Source organism: Pristiophorus japonicus, chromosome 13, assembly GCF_044704955.1.
Source record: "Pristiophorus japonicus isolate sPriJap1 chromosome 13, sPriJap1.hap1, whole genome shotgun sequence".
In the NCBI taxonomy this organism is placed as follows: Eukaryota; Metazoa; Chordata; class Chondrichthyes; family Pristiophoridae; genus Pristiophorus; species Pristiophorus japonicus.
The window spans coordinates 25,666,011-25,688,361 of NC_091989.1; the positions used below are offsets into that span (position 1 = coordinate 25,666,011).

The 22,351-nt window shown below is 46.7% G+C and overlaps 1 protein-coding gene across 1 annotated transcript in view; it reads right to left on the reverse strand.

Annotated features, from left to right (window-relative positions):
- The window catches only part of shank3a (SH3 and multiple ankyrin repeat domains 3a), a 1,463,579-nt gene that overhangs the window by 389,950 nt on the left and 1,051,278 nt on the right, over positions 1-22,351 (reverse strand). Inside the window, exon 15 of the mRNA XM_070897277.1 lies at positions 16,353-16,435. Within this exon, the coding sequence (XP_070753378.1) occupies positions 16,353-16,435 (83 nt within the window). The remainder of the gene's footprint in view (positions 1-16,352; positions 16,436-22,351) is intronic.

Below are 22,351 nucleotides of genomic sequence, written 5' to 3' on the forward strand. Positions count from 1 at the left end.
TTGTCTGTCCCACCTGTGACAGAGACTGTGGTTCTTGTATTGGACTGTGCAGCCACTTAAGAACTCATGCTAAGAGTGGAAGTAAGTCTTTCTCGATTCCGAGGGACTGCCTATGATGATGGTAATGGTATCTCAGTCCTCTAGCTGGCTGGCTATTTGATCATGGGGTGAACTATGCCTGCCAAAGCACAATTCTGTCCACTTGATTTAACTAAGTGCTAGTAATAACACACCAAGGAATTTCAAACCCCAGTTTTTGCTGGGCTACAGACTTGTTCAGGAATGCAAATGACATAGTTTCACAGTGATATCTGCCAGGTACAAATGCCCACTGAGGAGTTTGTTGCAGAGATGGTAACTGCCCTCTAAAACTCCACCGCTGCAACTGAGATACCGAGCTCCACATTTGATCCACAGCCTGTGCGGAGTCTTGCCAACTCAATATCCCACTCACCCAGCCCAACATCCCTCTCACCCAGCCCAGCATCCCCCTCACCCGGCCCAGCATCCCACTCACCCGGCCCAGCATCCCCCTCACCCGGCCCAGCATCCCCCTCACCCGGCCCAGCATCCCACTCACCCGGCCCAACATCCCACTCACCCGGCCCAGCATCCCACTCACCCGGCCCAACATCCCACTCACCCAGCCCAACATCCCACTCACCCAGTCCAACATCTCACTCACCCGAACCAGCATCCCACTCACCCAGCCCAACATCCCACTCACCCAGCCCAACATCCCACTCACCCGGCCCAGCATCCCACTCACCCGGCCCAGCATCCCACTTACCCGGCCCAGCATCCCACTCATCCAGCTAAGCTTCTAATTGCATCTTGAACCAGGCCCTCCTATGTCCAACTCTATAACTGAACTTAATTTTCACAAATGTCAATGTATTGGTTGTAATTGGCCTGACTGACCCTGCAGTGATATTCTGGGTCATCTTTATCAATCCCACTTAACATTCTATATCCCACCATCTGGTGCCCCCAATTACCTTCTCTCTCCTATAGAGCTTGAGCTACTCGAACCTTCCCTTTCAGCTTATCCATTTACACCTGGAATCAGTCTTGTTCCCACCGCACCTTGCAACCTTGGTGTCGTAATTGACTCTGAGATAAGCTTCTGACCACATATCTGCTCCGTCACCAAGTGTCATGTATTCAACCAGCATTGTAACCCATGTATAAACTGACCTAAGTTGTACACTGTGAGAACACTGACCACTAGGTGGGAGACACTCCTAACCTGGACCTTCAGGTATAAAAGGGGAAGCTCCACCCATCTTCATCACTTGAGTGCTAAGGAATAAAGGACAGGTCACAGACTGACCTTCTCTCAAGCATGGGCCTCGTGTGCATTTATACTGTGTAGCAAGGACGTATCAATGGCGACAAGAAACTGGGATTTAAACCACGCGAGCATGGCCACTAGCAGAACAGACGAGAGGTACTGTGTTAAGGAATGGTTGGGACAGAGATTCAACATTGTTAAAGCAGCACACAGTTCTCCAGGCAGACAAGGGCAGTCAGGCATGCCCCAACATGTAGTCGAACCCAGAGGGGGAGTTTGACAGAGACAATGGCAAGCTGAACAGCGATTCACACCATTGCAAGGGACAATGCGGCCAGTAATGGGGCCATCAACACCTGTTAATGGTGCACTCAAGAACAATAACAGGAGCAGTCAGGGACGATCGACTGGCAAGGGACCTTTTGTTTCAAACCGCAACTCATGCTGGAGGCGTGGAGGCATACATTCAGCCGGAGTTTGCAGAGATGAGTAAAATACCTGCAGAAATTGCAGAAATGGACACTGGGGGAAATCGCTGGAAGCTGAAGTTCAGCGAGTTGATGTGGAGCACGTATACAGTTCATACACCAGGACGCCACCGATAATGATGAAAGTGCTCCTCAATGGCATCCCAGTATCAATGGAGTTAGACACGGGTGCCAGCCAGTCCCTGATGGGTATCAAACAGTTCGAAAAGTTGTGGGCATCCAAGGCCAGGAGGCCAAAATTATCGCCGATTGACGCACAGCTACGGACTTACACAAAGCAGATCATTCCGGTGCTAGGCAGCGCCACGGTAGTTGTGACCCACAAAGATTCGGAGAACAAGTTGCCACTCTGGATTGTCCCAGGGGACGGTCCCGCACTACTGGGGAGGAGTTGGCTTGCTGTCATGAACTGGAAATGGGGCGATGTCAATGCAATTTCCTCTGTGGAGCGAGTATCATGCTCACAGGTCCTGGACAAATTTGACTCATTATTTCAACCTGGCATTGGCACTTTCATAGGGGCCAAGGTAGTGATTCACATAAACCCGGACGCCAGACCAGTACACCACAAGGCCAGAGCGGTGCCGAACATGATGTGGGAAAAGATAGAAGGCGAATTGGACCGCCTGTTGAGGGAAGGTATCATCTCGCCAGTCGAATTCAGTGACTGGGCGAGCCCGATTGTGCCGGTGCTCAAGGCGGATGGGTCGGTCAGGATATGTGGCGATTACAAGGCCACCATCAATCGGGTGTCACTCCAAGACCAGTACCCGCTACCGTGAGCGGAGGACCTCTTTGCGACGCTATCCGGTGGCAAACTTTTTTCAAAATTGGACCTGACCTCAGCTTACATGACCCAGGAGCTGGCGAGTGAGTCGAAGAATCTGACCACCATCACGACACACAAGGGGTTGTTTGAGTACAACAGATGTCCGTTCGGGATTCGCTCGGCCGTCGCGATCTTCCAACGAAATATGGAAAGCCTCCTCAAGTCGATTCCAGGGACGGTGGTTTTTCAAGACGACATCCTCATTACGGGTTACGATATTGAAGAACACCTCCATAACCTGGAGGAGGTGCTACGCAGACTGGACCGGGTAGGTCTGCGACTGAAAAAGGCGAAGTGCGTCTTCCTAGCTCCAGAGGTAGAATTCCTGGGGATGAGGGTAGCAGCAGACGGGATCAGCCCTACTGCATCCAAGACGGAAGCGATCCAGAGAGCACCCAGACCCCGTAACACGACGGAGCTGCGTTCGTTCCTGGGGCTCCTGAACTATTTTGGTAACTTTCTTCCCAAATTGAGCACGCTGCTAGAGCCGCTACACGTGCTCCTACGCAAAGGTCGCGAATGGGTCTGGGGGGACAGCCAGGAAAGGGCTTTTAATAGAGCACGCAATTTGTTATGTTCCAACAATCTGTTAACGCTATATGACCCATGTAAGAAACTTGTGTTAACGTGCGATGCGTCATCCTATGGTGTCGGGTGTGTGTTGCAGCATGTTAAGAAAGCAAATGGCATGTTGGCCTTCATAGCAAGGGGATTTGAGTACAGGGGCAGGGAGGTGTTGCTACAGTTGTACAGGGCATTGGTGAGGCCACACCTGGAGTATTGTGTACAGTTTTGGTCTCCTAACCTGAGGAAGGACATTCTTGCTATTGAGGGAGTGCAGCGAAGGTTCACCAGACTGATTCCCGGGATGGCGGGACTGACCTATCAAGAAAGACTGGATCAACTGGGCTTGTATTCACTGGAGTTCAGAAGAATGAGAGGGGACCTCATAGAAACATTTAAAATTCTGACGGGGTTAGACAGGTTAGATGCAGGAAGAATGTTCCCAATGTTGGGGAAGTCCAGAACCAGAGGTCACAGTCTAAGGATAAGGGGTAAGCCATTTAGGACCGAGATGCGGAGGAACTTCTTCACCCAGAGAGTGGTGAACCTGTGGAATTCTCTACCACAGAAAGTTGTTGAGGCCAATTCACTAAATATATTCAAAAAGGAGTTAGATGAGGTCCTTACTACTAGGGGGATCAAGGGGTATGGCGAGAAAGCAGGAATGGGGTATTGAAGTTGAATGTTCAGCCATGAACTCATTGAATGGCGGCGCAGGCTAGAAGGGCCGAATGGCCTACTCCTGCACCTATTTTCTATGTTTCTATGTTTCTATCTATGTCAATGCCAAGGGTCAGTTACAGCCGGTAGCTTATGCCTCCAGGAGTCTGTCCCAGGCAGAAAGGGGCTACGGGATGGTAGAAAAGGAGGCGCTCGCATGTGTATATGCGGTAAAGAAAATGCACCAGTACCTGTTTGGCAGGAAATATGAGCTGGAGACAGATCACAAACCCCTAACGTCCCTTTTGGCCGACAACAAGGCCATAAATGCAAATGCATCGGCCCGCATACAGAGGTGGGCACTCACGTTAGCTGCCTATGACTACACAATTCGGTACAGACCGGGCACCGAAAACTGCGCCGATGCACTCAGCAGGCTCCCACTAGCCACCACTGAGGGGGCTACCGAGCATGGTGCTGAGATGGTCATGGCTGTTGAAGCTTTCGGAAGCAAAGGCTCACCCGTGACAGCCCGTCAGATTAAAGTCTGGACAAATAGAGACCCGCTATTGTCTCTAGTCAAAAAATGTGTCCTGAATGGGGACTGGGCAGCCACGTATAGGGCATGCCCTGAGAAATTTAAACCATTTCACAGGCGCAAGGATGAACTCTCGATTCAGGCCGATTGCCTACTGTGGGGAAACCGCAAAGTCATGCCCCAGATGGGCAGAGAGGTGTTCATCAGAGAACTCCACAATGGGCACCCGGGCATTGTCATGATGAAGGCAATTGCCAGGTCACACGTTTGGTGGCCAGGGATCGACGCAGATCTGGAACTTTGTGTTCGCAGGTGCAACACGTGTGCCCAGCTGGGCCATGCGCCCAGGGAAGCCCCCCTTAGCCCCTGGCCATGGCCCGCCAAGCCTTGGTCACGCATCCATGTGGACTACGCAGGTCCTTTCATGGGGAAAATGTTTTTGGTTGTAGTCGACGCCTACTCCAAATGGATCAAGTGTGACATTTTAAATTCAAGCACATCCTCTGCCACGATAGAAAGTCTACGGCAATGTTCGCCGCCCACGGTCTACCGGACATCTTGGTCAGCGACAATGGCCAGTGCTTCACAAGCATTGAATTACAGGACTTCATGGCAGGCAATGTAATTAACCATGTTAGAACGGCATCGTTCAAGCCGGCCTCAAACGGCCAGGCAGAATGAGCAGTGCAGATAATCAAACAGGGGATGCTCAGATTCCAAGGGGGGTTCCCGACAAACCCGCTTATCAAGCCTCCTGTTGGCCTATAGATCCCGACCACACTCGCTCACAGGGGTTCCACCCGCAGAGCTACTAATGAAAAGGACGCTCAAAACCCGATTATCCCTTATACACTCCACCATGAAAGAAATTGTCGAGAGCAGGCGCCAGTCACAATATCACTACCATGACAGGAATGCGAGGGCGCGATGTATTGATGTAAATGATCCTGTTTTTGTCCTCAACTACGCTGCAGGGCCCAAATGGCTCGCAGGCACTGTGGTTGCCAAAGAGGGAAATAGGATTCTGGTAGTTAAACTTACCAATGAACAAATCTGCCGCAAACATGTGGATCAAACAAAAAGGAGGTTCAGCAACCCCATAGAAGAAGCAGAGGAAGAACACGATATAGAGTTCACTCCACCACAGGTGACCGAACACCGGAACCAAAGGGAGGAGAGCCCAGTCACTGTGGGCAGTCCAGACAGGCCTGAGGCATCGCAAACAGCAGACACTCAGGCCAGCGCCCAACAACCGGAGCCCCAACTCAGGTGCTCTACAAGGGAGCGTAAACCACCAGAGAGACTCAACCTGTGATCCCAATAAGACTTTGGGGGGGGAGGTGATGTCATGTATTCAACCAGCATTGTAACCCATGTATAAACTGACCTAAGTTGTACACCGTGAGAACACTGACCACTAGGTGGGAGACATTCCTAACCTGGACCTTCAGGTATAAAAGGGGAAGCTCCACCCACCTTCATCACTTGATTGCTAAGGAATAAAGGACAGGTCACAGAGTGACCTTCTCTCAAGCATGGGCCTCGTGTGCATTTATACTGTGTAGTAAGGACGTATCACCAAGACCGGCTACTTCCATCTCCATAACAATTGTCTAACTCCGCCCCTGCCTCGTCTACTGCTGAAATCTTCATCCAGGCCTTTGTTACCTCTAGACATGACTGTTCCAATGCTTTCCTGGCCGGCCCCCCCATCTTCCACCCTACATAGACTTAAGTTCATCCAAATCCCTGCTGGCCATATCCTAACTCGTACCAAGACCCGTTTTTAATCGCTACATCACTGGCGGCCGTGCTTTCAGCTGCCTAGGCCCTAAGCTCTGAAATCGCCATAACCTCTCTGCCTCTCTTTCCTCCTTTAAGATGCTTCTTAAAACCTACCTCTTTGTCCAAGCTTTTGGTCACCCAATATCTCCTTATGTGGCTCAGTGTCAAATTTTGTTTGCTAACGCTCCTGTGAAGCGCCTTGGAACATTTCACTACATTAAAAGTGCTACATAAATGCAAGTTGTCGTCGTTGTTATGAATAGCTTGAGTATAACTCCTAGCGACTTATATTCCACCATTGTTGTTATGAAGCCCAGCATTCTGTTAGCTTTTTAACTGCATCTCTACATCACCTGAACACGCATGTGCCGAGTCTAACGTCAGTCCCAGGGCCCTTTCCAACTCTTTTGTCGCTCGTTCTATTTTATTCTATGTCAATAAAAACACTGAAAAGCTTTCCAATAACATTCTCACCAAGATGGAGGCAGTGAACCCGGACTTCAGTCACGTGATTTTTCCATCCAATATCAGAAAGAAAAGGGAATCTCTTGCCTATCACCAGATGGGGTGTTAGCTTCCACAGTGAATCTGTGTCTCTAATCAAGGAATGGTCGGTAAGCTTTGTACTTGTTCCTAAGAATAATTTTCTCCGTTGAAATGAAAAGGAAGAGCTGAGTGAATCTAGGTCAGTACCAATCAAGTGTGTTGGCTGGGGGTCAGACTGAGGATTTGGGAGTCTGTGACTAATGCCTGAATTTTGCTGTGAGCTCAGCTTCTGCCTGAAGTTTCGCAGCTTTTTACCTTTTTTGGTGCTGATTGCTCAGCTCATATTGCTGGTCTGTGGCTGCAGGCCCAAAGAAGTCACAAAAACACCACACAAGCTTTCCCCATGGTTAATGCAGTGAGTACTTTTAAGATCAGAAAGGAAAGGACTTACATTTATATAGAGCCTTTCATGACCTCAGGATGTCCCAAAGCACTTTGTAGCCGTTGAAGTACTTTTGAAGTGTAGTCATTGCTGTGATGTATGAAACACCGCAGCCAATGTGAGCATAGCAAGATCCCACAAACAGCAATGTGATAATGACCAGATCATTTGTTTTAATGATGTTTGTGGAGGATAACTATTGGCTGGGACACTGGGAGAACTTCCCTGCTCTTCTTTAAATAATGGCATGGGATCTTTTGCATCCACCTGAGAGGACAGAGGTCTCATCTGAAAGACGGCATCTCTGATAGTGCAACACAGTACTACACAGAAATATAATTCTAGATTATGTGAAATGATGCATTTTGGCAGAAAGAATGAGGAGAGGACATATAAACTAAATGGTACAATCCTAAAGGGGGTGTACGAACAGGGAGACCGGGGGGTAAGTGTGCATAAATCATTGAACGCGGTAGAACGGGTTGAGAAAGCAATTAAAAAGATTTACAGGATCCTGGGCTTCATAAATTGAGGTATAGAGTACAAAACTGTGGAAATTATGATGAACCTGTAAAAAACACTGGCCCCAACTGGAGTACTGTGTCCAATTTTGGGCACCACAATTTAGGAAGGATGTGAAGGCCTTCGAGAAGGTACAGAAAAGATTTATGAGAATGATTCCAGGAGAGAGGGACTCCAGTTGCATTGATAGACTGGAGAAGCTGGGGTTGTTCTCCTTGGAGCAGAGACGATTGAGAGGCAATTTGGTAGAGGTGTTCAAAATCATGAGGGGTCTGGACAGGGTAGATAGAGAGAAACTGTTCCCATTGACAGTAGGGAACCAGAGGACACAGATTTAAGGTGATTGGCAAAAGAACCAAAGGTGATGTAAGAAAAAAAAATGTACGCAGCGAGTGTTTAAGATCTGGAATGCACTGTCTGAAAGGGTGGTGGAGGCAGACTCAATTTTATCTTTCAAAAGGGAGTTGGATAAATATCTGAATGAAAAGAAATTGCAGGGCTATGGGGAAATGGCAGGGGAGTGGGACTAGCGGAGAGTCAGCATGGGCTCGACGGGCCAAATGGACTTCTGTGCTGTAACCATTCTATGATTCTATGTGCTGAATTCTCTGGAGTGGGGCTTGAACCCATAACTGACTGACTGAGAGGCGAGAGTGCTACCTGTTCTCGCTAGAGCTAAGGCTGACACCTGAGATGTTCCTAGGTTTGACCCCCCAATCTGAATGGAGTTAGCTGAAATCAGGCAAGGCGGCACTTTTCTGAGCTAGAAGGATCCTGGGTCATGATTGCTATACAACGCCCCCTTCTGGAAATTATGCATGCATGCATGGTCGTTGGGCAAGGAAAAGATTGGATTTGACAGTGAGGCCACTGCTCACACATGTAGAGGTATTGGAGGGCGTTAGGTTTAGCGACATGGTGAGAAGGGATTTGGTGAGAATTTGGGTAGATATTCTCCTCTTTTTCAGGCCCCAGCCTGCTCCAACATTCCTCAGTTACTTAGGTCGTTATATGCAATAGAAGGACGGACAGTGAATCCTGCTATATGCAATCAACAGAAAGTGAATTCCATTATATACAATAAAGGGACAGACGGTGAATTGTGTTATAAACAATAGATGGATGTTGAATCCAGTTATACACAATGGAGAGATGGACATTGAATTCCATTATTTATAATAGAGGGACAGGCAATGAAACCTGCTACATACAATAAAGAGACAGAAGTCTAATGGACTGCAGCGGTTCAAGAAGGCAGCTCACCACTACCTTCTCAAGTGCAATTAGGGATGGGCAATAAATGCTGGCCTTGCCAGCGATGCCAACATCCCATGAATGAATAAAAAAGAGAGTAATTCAGTTATGTACAATAGAGGGACAGACAATAAATCCAGTTATGTACAATGAAGTGATGGACAGTGAATCTTGTTACATACAACTGAGGGACAGACAGAAAACCATTATATACAACAGAGAGACAGACATTTAATCTCATTATATACACTAGAGGGATGGACGGTGAATCCCATTATATACAATAGAGAGACAGACCATTGTCCAGCCAATTACCATCTCATCAGTCTACTCTCAATCATCAACAAAGTCATGGAAGTTGTTGTCGACAGTGCTATCAAGCAGCATTTACTCACCAATAACCTGCTCACGGATGCTCAGTTTGAGTTCCGCCAGCACCATTTGGCTCCAGCCCTAATTACAGCCTTGGTCCAAACATGGACAAAAGAGCTGAATTCCAGAGGTGAGGTGAGAGTGACTGCCCTTGACATCAAGGCAACATTTGACCGAGTGTGGCATCAAGGAGCCCTCATAAAACTGAAGTCAATGGGAATCAGGGGGAAAACTCTCCACAGACTAGTCATACCTAGCACAAAGGAGGATGGCTGTGGGTGTTGGAGGCCTATCAGCTCAGCCCCAGGACATCGCTGCAGAAGTTCCTCAGGGCAGTGTCCTAGGGCCAACCATCTTCAGCTGCTTCATCAATGACCTTCCCTCCATCATAAGGTCAGAAGTGGGGATGTGTGCTGATGATTGCACAGTGATCAGTTCCATTCGCAACTCCTCAGACAATGAAGCAGTCCAGGCCCGCTGATAAGTGGCAAGTAAGATTCGTGCCACACAAGTGCCAGTCAATGATCATCTCCAACAAGAGAAAGTCTATCCCCTTGACATTCAATGGTATTACCATTGCTGAAACACCCACCATTAACATCCTGGGGAGGTCACCATTGACCAGAAACTTAACTGGACCAGCCACAAAAAAACTGTGTCTACAAGAGCAAGTCAGAGGCTGGGTATTCTGCGGCGAGTGACTCACCTCTTGACTCCCCAAAGCCTTTTCACCATCTAAAAGACACAAATCAGGAGTGTGATGAAATATTCTGCACTTGCCTGGATGAGTGCAGCTCCAACAATACTCAAGAACCATCCAGGACAAAGCAGCCCATCCACCACCTTAAACATTCACTCCCTCCATCACCGGCGTGCCACGTCTGCAGTGTGTACCTGTGGATGTGGTGTATTTGGAATTTCAAAAGGCTTTTGACAAGGTCCCACACAAGAGATTGTTGTGCAAAATTAAAGCACATGGATTGGGGGTAATGTATTGCGTGGATAGAGAACTGGTTGGCAGACAGGAAGCAAAGAGTAGGAATAAACGGGTCCTTTTCAGAATGGCAGGCAGTGACTAGTGGGGTACCACAAGGTTCAGTGCTAGGACCCCAGCTATTTGCAATATACATTAATGATTTAGACGAAGGAATTGAATGTAATATTTCCAAGTTTGCAGATGACACTAAGCTGGGTGGCAGTGTGAGCTGTGAGGAGGATGCTAAGAGGCTGCAGAGTGACTTGGACAGGTTAGGTGAGTGGGCAAATGCATGGCAGATGCAGTATAATGTAGATAAATGTGAGGTTATCCACTTTGGTGACAAAAACAGGAAGGCAGAATATTATCTGAATTGTGACAGATTAGGAAAAGGGGAGGTGCAACGAGACCTGGGTGTCATGGTACATCAGTCATTGAAAGTTGGCATGCAGGTATAGCAGGCGGTGAAGAAGGCAAATGGTATGTTGGTAGCTTCATAGTGAGAGGATTTGAGTTTAGGAGCAGGGAGGTCAGACCTTGAATATTGTGTACAGTTTTGGTCTCCTAATCTGAGGAAGGACATTCTTGCTATTGAGGGAGTGCAGCGAAGGTTCACCAGACTGATGGCAGGACTGACATATGAAGAAAGACTGGATCGACTAGGCTTATATTTACTGGAATTTAGAAGAATGAGAGGGGATCTCATAGAAACATAAAATTCTGACGGGATTGGACAGGTTAGATGCAGGAAGAATGTTCCTGATGTTGGGGAAGTCCAGAACCAGGGACCACAGTCTAAGGGTAAGGGGTAAGCCATTTAGACCGGGATGAGGAGAAACTTCTTCACTCAGAGAATTGTGAACCTGTGGAATTCTCTACCACAGAAAGTTGTTGAGGCCAGTTCGTTAGATATATTCAAAAGGGAGTTAGATGTGGCCCTTACAGCTAAAGGGATGAAGGGATATGGAGGGAAACCGGGAATGGGGTACTAAAGTTGCAAAAATGATCAGCCATGATCATATTGAATGGTGGTGCAGGCTCGAAGGGCCAAATGGCCTATTCCTGCACCTATTTTCTGTGTTTCTATGTTACAAAATGCACTGCAGCAACTTGCCAAGGCTTCTTCGACAGCACCTCCCAAACCCGCGACCTCTACCACCTAGAAGGACAAGGACAGCAGGCACATGGGAACACCACAACCTCCAAGTCACACTATCCTGACTTGGAAATCGATCACCATTCCTTCATCATTGCTGTGCCAAAATCCTGGACCTCCCTACCTAACAGCACCGTGGGAGTAACTTCACCACACAAACTGCAGCGGTTAAAGAAGGGGGCTCTCCACCACCTTCTCAAGGGGAATTAGGGATGGGCAATAAATGCTGGCCTTGCCAGCGACACTCACATCCTGTGAATGAATAAAAAAGAAAGTAAATTGTTTATGTACAATAGAGGGATGGATAGTGAATACTGTTATATACAATAGAGAGACAGACAGTAAATCCTGTTTTATACAATAGACAGTAAATCCAGTTATATACAATAAAGCTCCGAACAATCTGTTATATACAAAAGAAGGACGGACATGGAATCTCTTTATATAAAATTGAGAGAAGCAAGATGAATCTTGTTATATGCAATAGCTGGGCAGACAGTAAACTTTGTTATATACAATAATGGGCCGGAGGGTGAATACGGTATATGAAATATAGAGACAACACTGAAACCTGTTATATATAATAGAGGGATGGACGGTGACTCCTGTTATATGCAATATGGAGACGGATGGCGAATCCCATTATATGCAATAGACAGAAAGTGATTTCCATTATATAAAATAAAGGGACTAATAGTGAAGCCCTTTATATACAATAGAAGGGCAGACGGTTAATCTCGTTATATAGAATAAAGGGATGGACAGTGAATCGCCTTATATCCAATAGAGGGACAGACCATTAACCCCGTTATATATATATTAGAGGCACGCACAGTATATCCCGTTATATATGATAGTGGGGCGGATGGTGAATCTAGTTATATAACACGATGCACTGTAACAACTTGCCAAGGCTTCTTCGACAGCACCTCCCAAACTTGAGACCTCTACTGCCTAGAAGGACAAGGGCAGCAGGCACATTAGAATACCACCATCTCCAAGTTCTCCTCCAAGTCACACATTATCCTGACTTGGAAATATATCGCCGTTCCTTCATCGTCGCTGCATCAAAATCTTGCAACTCCCTACTTAACAGCACTGTGAGAGTACCTTCACCACACAGATTGTAGCAGTTCAAGAAGGCAGTTCACCACCACCTTCTCAAGCACAATTAGGGATGGGCAATAATTGCTGGCCCAGCAATGCCAACAACCCATGAATGAATAAACAAACACAGTTATCGCGTCATGCACAATAGAGGGACAGATGGTAAATCCCGTTATATACAATGAAGCAATGGACAGCAAATCTTGTTACATACAACTGAGGGACAGACAGAAACACATTACGTACAATAGAAGGACAGATGTTTAATCTCATTTTATACACCAAAGGGATGGATGGTGAATCCCGTTATATACAATAGAGGGATAGACGGTGAATCTGTTATATACAATAGAGGGATGGATGGTGAATACATTATATACAATAGAGGGATGGGTGGTGAATCTGTGATATACAATAGAGTGATGGATGGTGAATACATTATATACAATAGAGGGACCGACAGTGAATCAGTTATATAGACAATAGAGGGATGGACGGTGAATATTTTATATACAATAGCTGGATGGACGGTGAATCCCGTTATATACAATAGCGGGATGGACGGTGAATCCGTTATATACAATAGATGGATGGACGGTGAATCCGTTATATACAATAGAGACGATGAATCCTTTATATACAGTTGAGGGACAATGTTTAACCTTGATATATACAGTAGAGGGACAGTCAGAAAATTCAGTTATATATAATAAAGTGATGTACATTGAATTACGTCATAAAGGACCGACAGACGGATAGAAAATCCCATTATATACAACAGAGGGGCCGATAGTGAATCCCGTTATAAAGAAAAGAGGGATAGATGGTGAATCACATTATATACAACAGAGGGGCAGAAAGTGGATCCCACATTATACAATGCAGGGATGAACAGTGAATCTTGGGATTCAACAGTTAATCGTATTATATACAATAGAGGGACCGACAGTGAATCCCGTTATCTACAATAGAGGGATGGGCGGTGAATCCGTTATATACAATAGAGGGATGGGCAGTGAATCTGTTATATACAATAGAGAGCTGGATGGTGAATCCGTTATATACAATAGAGAGTGGACAGTAAATCCGTTATATACAATAGAGGGATGGACGGTGAATCTGTTATACATAACAGAGGGACAGACAGTGAATCCGTTATATACAATAGAGGGATGGGTGGTGAATCCGTTATATACAATTGAGGGACCGATGGTGTACCCCATTAAATAGAACAACTTGTATTTATATAGTGCCTTTAATGTAGTAAAACATTCCAAGGTGCTTCACGGGAGTATTATAAGACAAAACAAATAAATTTGACACTTTGCCACATAAGAAGAAATTACGGCAGGTGAATCAAAGAGATAGGTTTTTCGGAGCTTCCTTAAGGAGGAAAGAGAAGTAGAGAGGCAGAGAGGTTTAGGGAGGGAGTTCCAGAGCTTGGGACCAGGCAGCTGAAGGCACAGCCACCAATGGTTGAGCAGTTATAATCAGGGATGCTCAAGACGGAAGAATTTGAGGAGTGCAGATATCTCGGGGGGGGTTTTGATTGGGGGACCGACGATAAATCTGTTATATACAATAGAGGGATCGACAGTAAAACCGGTATATACAATAGAGGGATGGACAGTGAATCCCATTTTATACATTTGAGCAACAACATTTAACCTTATTATATACAAGTGAGGGAAAGACAGTAAATTCAGTTATATATAATAAAATGATGGACAGTGAATCACATTATAAAGGAACGAGGGATGGATGGTGAATCCATTATATACAATAGAGGGATGGACGGTGAATCCGTTATATACAATAGAGGGACCGACAATAAATCTGTTATATACAATAGAGGGTTGGACGGTGAATCCATTGTATACAATAGATAGACCAATAGTGAATCCGTTATATACAATAGAGGGAAGGATGGTGAATCCGTTACATACAATAGAGGGACCGATAGTGAATTTGTTATATATAATAGCGGGATGGACAGTGAATCCCGTTATATACAATAGAGGGAAGGATGGTGAATCCATTATTTACAATAGAGGGACCGATAGTGAATCTGTTATATATAATAGCGGGATGGACAGTGAATCCCGTTATATACAATAGAGGGAAGGATGGTGAATCCATTATTTACAATAGAGGGACCGATAGTGAATCTGTTATATATAACAGCGGGATGGACAGTGAATCCCATTATATACAATAGAGGGATGGACGGTGAATCCGTTATATACAATAGAGGGATAGACGGTGAATCCATTATATACAATAGAGGGATGGATGGTGAATCCGTTATGTACAATAGAGGGACGGACGGTGAATCCGTTATGTACAATAGAGGGATGGACGGTGAATCCATTATATACAATAGAGGGATGGATGGTGAATCCGTTATGTACAACAGAGGGACGGACGGTGAATCCGTTATGTACAATAGAGGGATGGATGGTGAATCCGTTATGTACAATAGAGGGATGGACGGTGAATCCATTATATACAATAGAGGGACCAATAGTGAATGCGTTATATACAATAGATGGATGGACGATGTATCCACTATATACAATAGAGGGACCGAAAGTGAATCTGTTATATACAATAGAGGGATGGACGGTGAATCCCATTTTATACGTTTGAGCAACAACATTTAACCTTGTTATATACAAGAGAAGTACGGACAGTAAATCCAGTTATATATAATAAAGTGAGGGGCGGTGAATCCAGTTATAAAGGAACGATGGACGGGATGAGAATCCCATTGTATACAATAGAGGGACCGACAGTGAATCCGTTATATACACTACATGGATGAGTAGTGAATCCCGTTATATACAATAGAGGGATGAACACACAGAGTGGAAGGACGAAGAATTGATTTTGTTGTATGCCGTAGCATTATAAATGGTGAGACCGTTATATAGAACAGGATTAATGCTGTTCCTATGTCTGAATGTCAGTGCTGTACATACTGTGACGGTAGTATATAGTTTACTTGTGCATCAATAGCTGGACACGTGAATGTGTGGAGATAAATCGACATACCAGTGTCGAGATGTGTGGTCATACACACGTGCACACACACTCACACACACACACGTGTGGAGACACAAACACACACACTCGCACTCACACACACACACGCACGCACACACACACACACACACACACACACACACGTGCCCAGACACAGAGACACACACAAGTGCACAAACTCAAACTGAAGTGGTGTTTGCTGGCAAGTGATTATACAGGCACATTCCTGTATATATTTTTTAACAGGTTATTCTAGCCTGTGGGGAAAACTGCACTGGGGAAAAAAGCTCTGGTGCCTTGAAGCTGCTTTTAACAGGGTTTCTGCGCTCTGTTTAATAAACCACGCTTTCCCCAACAGTTTCATGGTTTGCTCTGAAATATTTGCAAAACAGAAAAGTGTCAACCATATTTTTACACCAGTGTTTGGCACAACAGTGAGTTTTTAAGATAGATGCATTTGGACATTCTGTCGCCTCTATCTAGCTGCAGTCCTGCTGCCTGCAATACTGAGGAGCGAGATGAATAGAATGTTGTCCATGGTGAAGCATGCATTCACCCTGCCCATCTGTACAACACTCAGCTATAACAATGGTTCCTGATCATGTTGCAAGTATGACAAAGATTGAAGATGCAGAGACTAAGCTAGCAACACTGACACAAGCTGTTCACTGGCACAAGAATGGATTCGCAAGGGACGACAGAAGCACTGTGGAAAATTCTCAAGGCAAAAAACAAATTCCCGATCAGCTGTGTACCATTATAACTCCAGCTCGGTATGTGCCTGGGTATTTCACAAAGGAAAAAAAAGGGAATCAGGAATGCAGCAAATCCCACCTTTAGCTCCTCGGAGGACAAAGCCATATCCCTCGTTCTCCTTCTTCTGAAGCAGCGCTGTCTTCTCCTCGATGACATAATCACTGTGAGAGAAAGACAAGAGGGGCGCTGGATTACTTTTCACAACCATCTTCAAAAGGTGATCACCAGTATTCAGCAGCAGCAGCAAAGTCTTGATTGTATGTATGTGTGTGTGTGTGTGTGTATGTATGTGTGTGTTTTTCTCTCGTCTGCACAGAGGCTGGAGTTGATAAAATAAAGCTGGGTTGCTTGCTGTCGAAGACACTTGCACACATACACTCACACACACACACTCACACTCCTCAGTCACTCCGGCAGCATGCATTTCTCATTCCCCCTCCTCCATACAAACCCCACCCCAACCTCCTCTTCACCCCCCCCCCCCCGCCCCACTCTCCACATAGCCTGTTGCATAATGCACGGGAAAAAAAAAGAAATCAAGCTAGCGCTGTTCTAACGTTCCAGTCTGACATCTCTAACACAAGCCAGCTGCTGGGTGTTAATTACATGCAAGGGAACTTCCTACAGGATCCAGGAGTCACTCACAAACACACGCTGCTAGAGAGAGAAAAAATAATAACTGGGTCTTGTCTGCAGCAAGCGAGTGTGAACAATTAGTGAGCCAAAGGCAGAAAATTCGATAGACATCACACACACAATCTACCCATAAGCCAGCCTGCTGAGATTTGCTTCACAAACTGTTGTGGCCCAGTAATTGGTGGTTCAGAATTGAGGCAGAAAATAAACAAATCAACTGTACATCTGAACAGACAGATATATTCGCTTGCAACAAATAAGCAAGCGGCCTACCCCAATAAACAGCAGTCATCAAGTCTAATACCAGTCATATGATCAATTAATTCCATTTGCTTACTTCACAACAAAGAATATGACAGATAAAAAATATTCACTGATTGCTGATGAATTACTAAATAGCATATAATTGACATTATTTTGAGCATTAGTTTTATCTTAAAAATTATGAACAATGTCAGCCTTGTTTTTGTTGATAGTACTTTCGTCTCAGAGTCAGGAGGTTGTCAGTTTAAGTCCCACTCCAGAGACTTGAGCACATAATCTCGGCTGACACTCCAGTGCAGTACTGAGGGAACGCTGCGCTGTCGGAGGTTGACGTAAAAGATCCCATGGCACTATTTTGAAGAAGCGTGGGTGAATACCTCACTGCCAAATATCAAGTCATTTCCAAGACTGCCACTGACCTCAGCTCCTCTGGAGATCTTCCCTCCATGGCCACCAACCTAATAGTTCCCCAACCCCGCACAGCCCGCTTCTACCTCCTTCCCAAGGTCCACAAACAGGACTGTCCTGGTAGACCTATCGTTTCAGCCTGTTCTTGCCCAAGGAACTTATCTCTTCCTATCTCGACTCTATTTTTTTTCTCTTTGTCCAGTCACTTCTCAGCTCTTCGGATGCCTTCCGCCGCTAGAACAGTTTCCAGTTTCGTGTCCCCAACTGTCTCCTTTTCACTATGGATGTCCAATCCCTCTACACCTCCATCCGCGACCAGAACAGCCTGAAGGCATTCTGCTTCCTCCCTGAACAGAGGCCCAACCAGTCCCCATCCACTACCACCCTCCTCCGCCTTCTCACATTGAACAACTTCTCCTTTGACTCAACTCACTTCCTCCAAATTAAAGGTGTTGCTATGGAAACCCGCATGGGTCTTAGTTATGCTTGCCTTTTCGTGGGAAATGTGGAACATTCTTTGTTCCAGTACTACTCAGGTCTTCTCCCTCACCTCTTTTTGTGGTACATTGATGACTGTATCGGTGCCGTTTCCTGTTCTCGCCCTGAGCGAGAAAATTTCCTTCACTTTGCTTCCAATTTCCATCCTTCCCTCACCTTCACAAGGTCCATTTCCGACTCCTCCCTTCCCTTCCGTGACTTCCCTGTCTCTATTTCTGGGGATAGGCTATTGAAAAACATTCACTATAAGCCCAGTGGGCTGAATTTTCGGTATTGGTGATTTCGGGACATTAATCACAGCGGGCGGGACTTATCCAGAAAATTCACCCGAAACTGAGATTCAATGATCAGGGGCACTAAATCAGGTATTACACACCTGAGCTTGGCCGCCCCAGCTGAAAATCGGGGTACAAAAAAAGCTCTAAACTTTGCGCATGCGCAGACGCTCTTGACCCTTCCCGAGCCCATGGCGCGCCAATTATGTTGGCGCATGCGCAGATCCACCGGCCCACTTTGTACAGAGCGGGAGACATGGCGCAGCAGCAGGGACGCCAGAGAGCATGCCGCTTCTCTGCAACGGCTGCTGAGGCCCTGGTTCAGGCCATTGAGAGGAGGTAGCCTGCACTACATCTCGTGGGAGGAAGGAGGCCCATGCCAAGGGTCTTCAGGGGAATTTGAAGGGAGATAGCGCTGGAGGTGTCAGCGGCAGACACGATAGCTAGAACTGCCACCCAATGTCGCAAGAAGTTTAACTACCTCATGAGGGTCGTCAGGATGAGTACCCTTTACATTTATGCACCTCTGCCATGGTTGCAAGATCACTGTCTCACACAATGTAAAATCTTTGATGGAGCTGCCCCTTCTCTATGTGTTCCAGGTCATGGTGTGGGTTGTTGAAGCCACCTGAAAGCTGGAGGCTCAGTTCGGCAGCCTTCCCCTGCGCATTCAGGTGGCGGGACCTTCTTGTCCCCTAATCATTCTCACCCCTCCTCGCACGACCCTTTAACTCTTGATATGCGTTGGCCAAACGTCACCCTGAGCCGCAATCCTAACTGGCTCTCACCTCCTCACAGTCTTTCCACATGCGCAGTCTGCAATCATGCAGATTATAATGCACACATTTGCACTTCCAGACAGTAGCAGCTATTCTACTATGGAAGGCATATGTGGCACAAGAGGAGCTGCATACTTACTCAACCCTTCTTATTGTAGGCCAAGTTAGCGCATAATTGTCAGGAGCAGCAGCGGACCGGAGGCAGAAAGCCTGACGTGCAGGACCTCACAGAGATGAAGCTGCGAGTGTCGGCCCTCAGTGGCACCCCAGTTCGCGGGGTGGCCGGCGGTGAGGCAGAGCCCCTACGGGTAGTGACGGTATGTGAATGGCCTTTGCAATTGATGTGAGTTCCTTGACCCCTAATATCAAGTGGCCTAGCCCCTTTACATATAGATGTTCAATGACACCTTCCTCTTACCACCCTGCCCCTTCCCCTGATGCTAACCACATGTCTGTTGCTTTGTGCTTACAGATGACCAGCCAGAAGTGCAGCAGTCTTCCCATGAGCCGTAGACATCTGGGGACGGGGGAGATGACAGGGGTGGGAATGACAGTGTGCTCACTGAGCGGGAGACCCCATCAGTCCCACCGAATGTGGACACATCAGCGGACAACATGTCATTTAAGGGGTTTGAGGACTCTGAGGCTCCTGGCCCCAGTGACCTACAGCAACGCCAAGTGGGAAGGGAATCTTGGAGGCCAGCTCGCTGGAGGGTAAGTCGGTCCAGTAGTCCTGCTCAGAGACAGGCATGTCCAAGGCGAACACACAAATGCACCGCGACCTCATGGGTGCTATTGTGTATGGAGAAAGAGTCAGACTGAACACTGTGAGCTCAAAATAAAATGTGACCGTAGTCTTTTATTGCAGGTCTCCAGAGTGCCTCTCCAACCTGTGAGGCCTCCTTAAATACCTGGGACTCCAGGGGATGAGCCCTCTGGTGGCTGTACAGAGTAAATACATTTACATATATAACAGGTGCATTGGGTAGGGAGCCACAGAGCATCAACGCACTTGCTTTGTGTGTGGCGGAGGCAGTCTCACGCATTGCCCACGCATCTCAGGAGTCCAGCGAGCCCATCCTTGGCCGCTAACAGATGCAGATGGGCTCCCGCAGCAATAGTGGAGTCTGGCGCGTGCCATGGGTGACGTGGCAACAGCTATCGCATCGCAGGCCCAAGACACGCAACAGCTGGGTGATGCTATGTGATCACTGACTGCTGCCATCCTCTTTGTGTTTCCCACAGTCCGAAGTGCCGAAGTAGGCCAGCAAGGTCTGGCCACACATCATGCACTGGATGCTGAGCCTCGGCCCTGTGTGAGTGGCAGTGGTCCCCTGGAAATGGAAGGAGCTGTCCTTCCTCAAGATGACAGCATTCCGGCTCCCACCACTGCCGCTCTGACCTTAAACCTAACGCAGTCCACACCTGAGCCATCACAGACTGCTGCTGCCGGTGCTGAAGTAGAGGAGTCTGCAGCCGGGCCTTCCATGCCCAGAGCTGATCCAGGGCATCGTCGTAGGCCATCTGGACTGTCTGGCCCACACACACAGCAGCCCTCAAGCAGCCTTGCTGTGGCACTGAGGCCTCATTGAGGAGGAACAGTAGGCATGGAAGGGGGGTAAAGGTGAGGGGGAAGGGAAGGTCAGGCCAAGTCTAATTAAGCCTTAGGACCACGTTGGGGTCATGTACTTAGAATTGTTAATCAGACCTGTATATAGTTAAGTTACATTGCTGAACTGCTGGAAATGGCTGAGACCTTAAACAATTATTTTGCTTCGGTCTTCACAGTGGACGACACAAAAACCATGCCAAAAATTGCTGGTCACGGGAATGTGGGAAAGGAGGACCTTGAGATAATCACTATCACTAGGGGGGTAGTGCTGGACAGGCTAATGGGACTCAAGGTAGACAAGTCCCCTGGTACTGATGAAATGCATCCCAGGGTATTAAAAGAGATGGTGGAAGTTATAGCAGATGCATTCGTTATAATCTACCAAAATTCTCTGGACTCTGGGGAGGTACCAGCGGATTGGAAAGCAGCTAATGTAACGCCTCTGTTTAAAAAAGGGGGCAGACAAAAGGCAGGTAACTATAGGCTGGTTAGTTTAACATCTGTGGTGGGGAAAATGCTTGAAACTATCATTAAGGAAGAAATAGCGGGGCATCTAGATAGGAATAGTGCAATCAAGCAGACGCAACATGGATTCATGAAGGGGAAATCATGTTTAACTAATTTACTGGAATTCTTTGAGGATATAACGAGCATGGTGGATAGAGGTGTACCGATGGATGTGGTGTATTTAGATTTCCAAAAGGCATTCGATAAGGTGCCACACAAAAAGTTACTGCAGAAGATAAAGGTACGCGGAGTCAGAGGAAATGTATTAGCATGGATAGAGAATTGGCTGGCTAACAGAAAGCAGAGAGTCGGGATAAATGGGTCCGTTTCGGGTTGGAAATCGGTGGTTAGTGGTGTGCCACAGGGATCAGTGCTGGGACCACAACTGTTTACAATATACATAGATGACCTGGAAGAGGGGACAGAGTGTAGTGTAACAAAATTTGCAGATGACACAAAGATTAGTGGGGAAGCGGGTTGTGTAGAGGACACAGAGAGGTTGCAAAGAGATTTAGATAGGTTAAGCGAATGGGGTAAGGTTTGGCAGATGGAATACAATGTCGGAAAGTGTGAGGTCATCCACCTTGGAAAAAAAACAGTAAAAGGGAATATTATTTGAATGGGGAGAAATTACAACATGCTGCAGTACAGAGGGACCTGGGGGTCCTTGTGCATAAATCCCAAAAAGTTAGTTTGCAGGTGCAGCAGGTAATCAGGAAGGCGAATGGAATGTCGGCCTTCATTGCGAGAGGGATGGAGTACAAAAGCAGGGAGGTCCTTCTGCAACTGTATAGGGTATTGGTGAGGCCGCACCTGGAGTACTGTGTGCAGTTTTGGTCACCTTACTTAAGGAAGGATATACTAGCTTTGGAGGGGGTACAGAGACGATTCACTAGGCTGATTCCGGAGATGAGGGGGTTACCTTATGATGATAGATTGAGTAGACTGGGTCTTTACTCGTTGGAGTTCAGAAGGATGAGGGGTGATCTTATAGAAACATTTAAAATAATGAAAGGGATAGACAAGATAGAGGCAGAGAGGTTGTTTCTACTGGTCGGGGAGACTAGAACTAGGGGGCACAGCCTCAAAATACGGGGG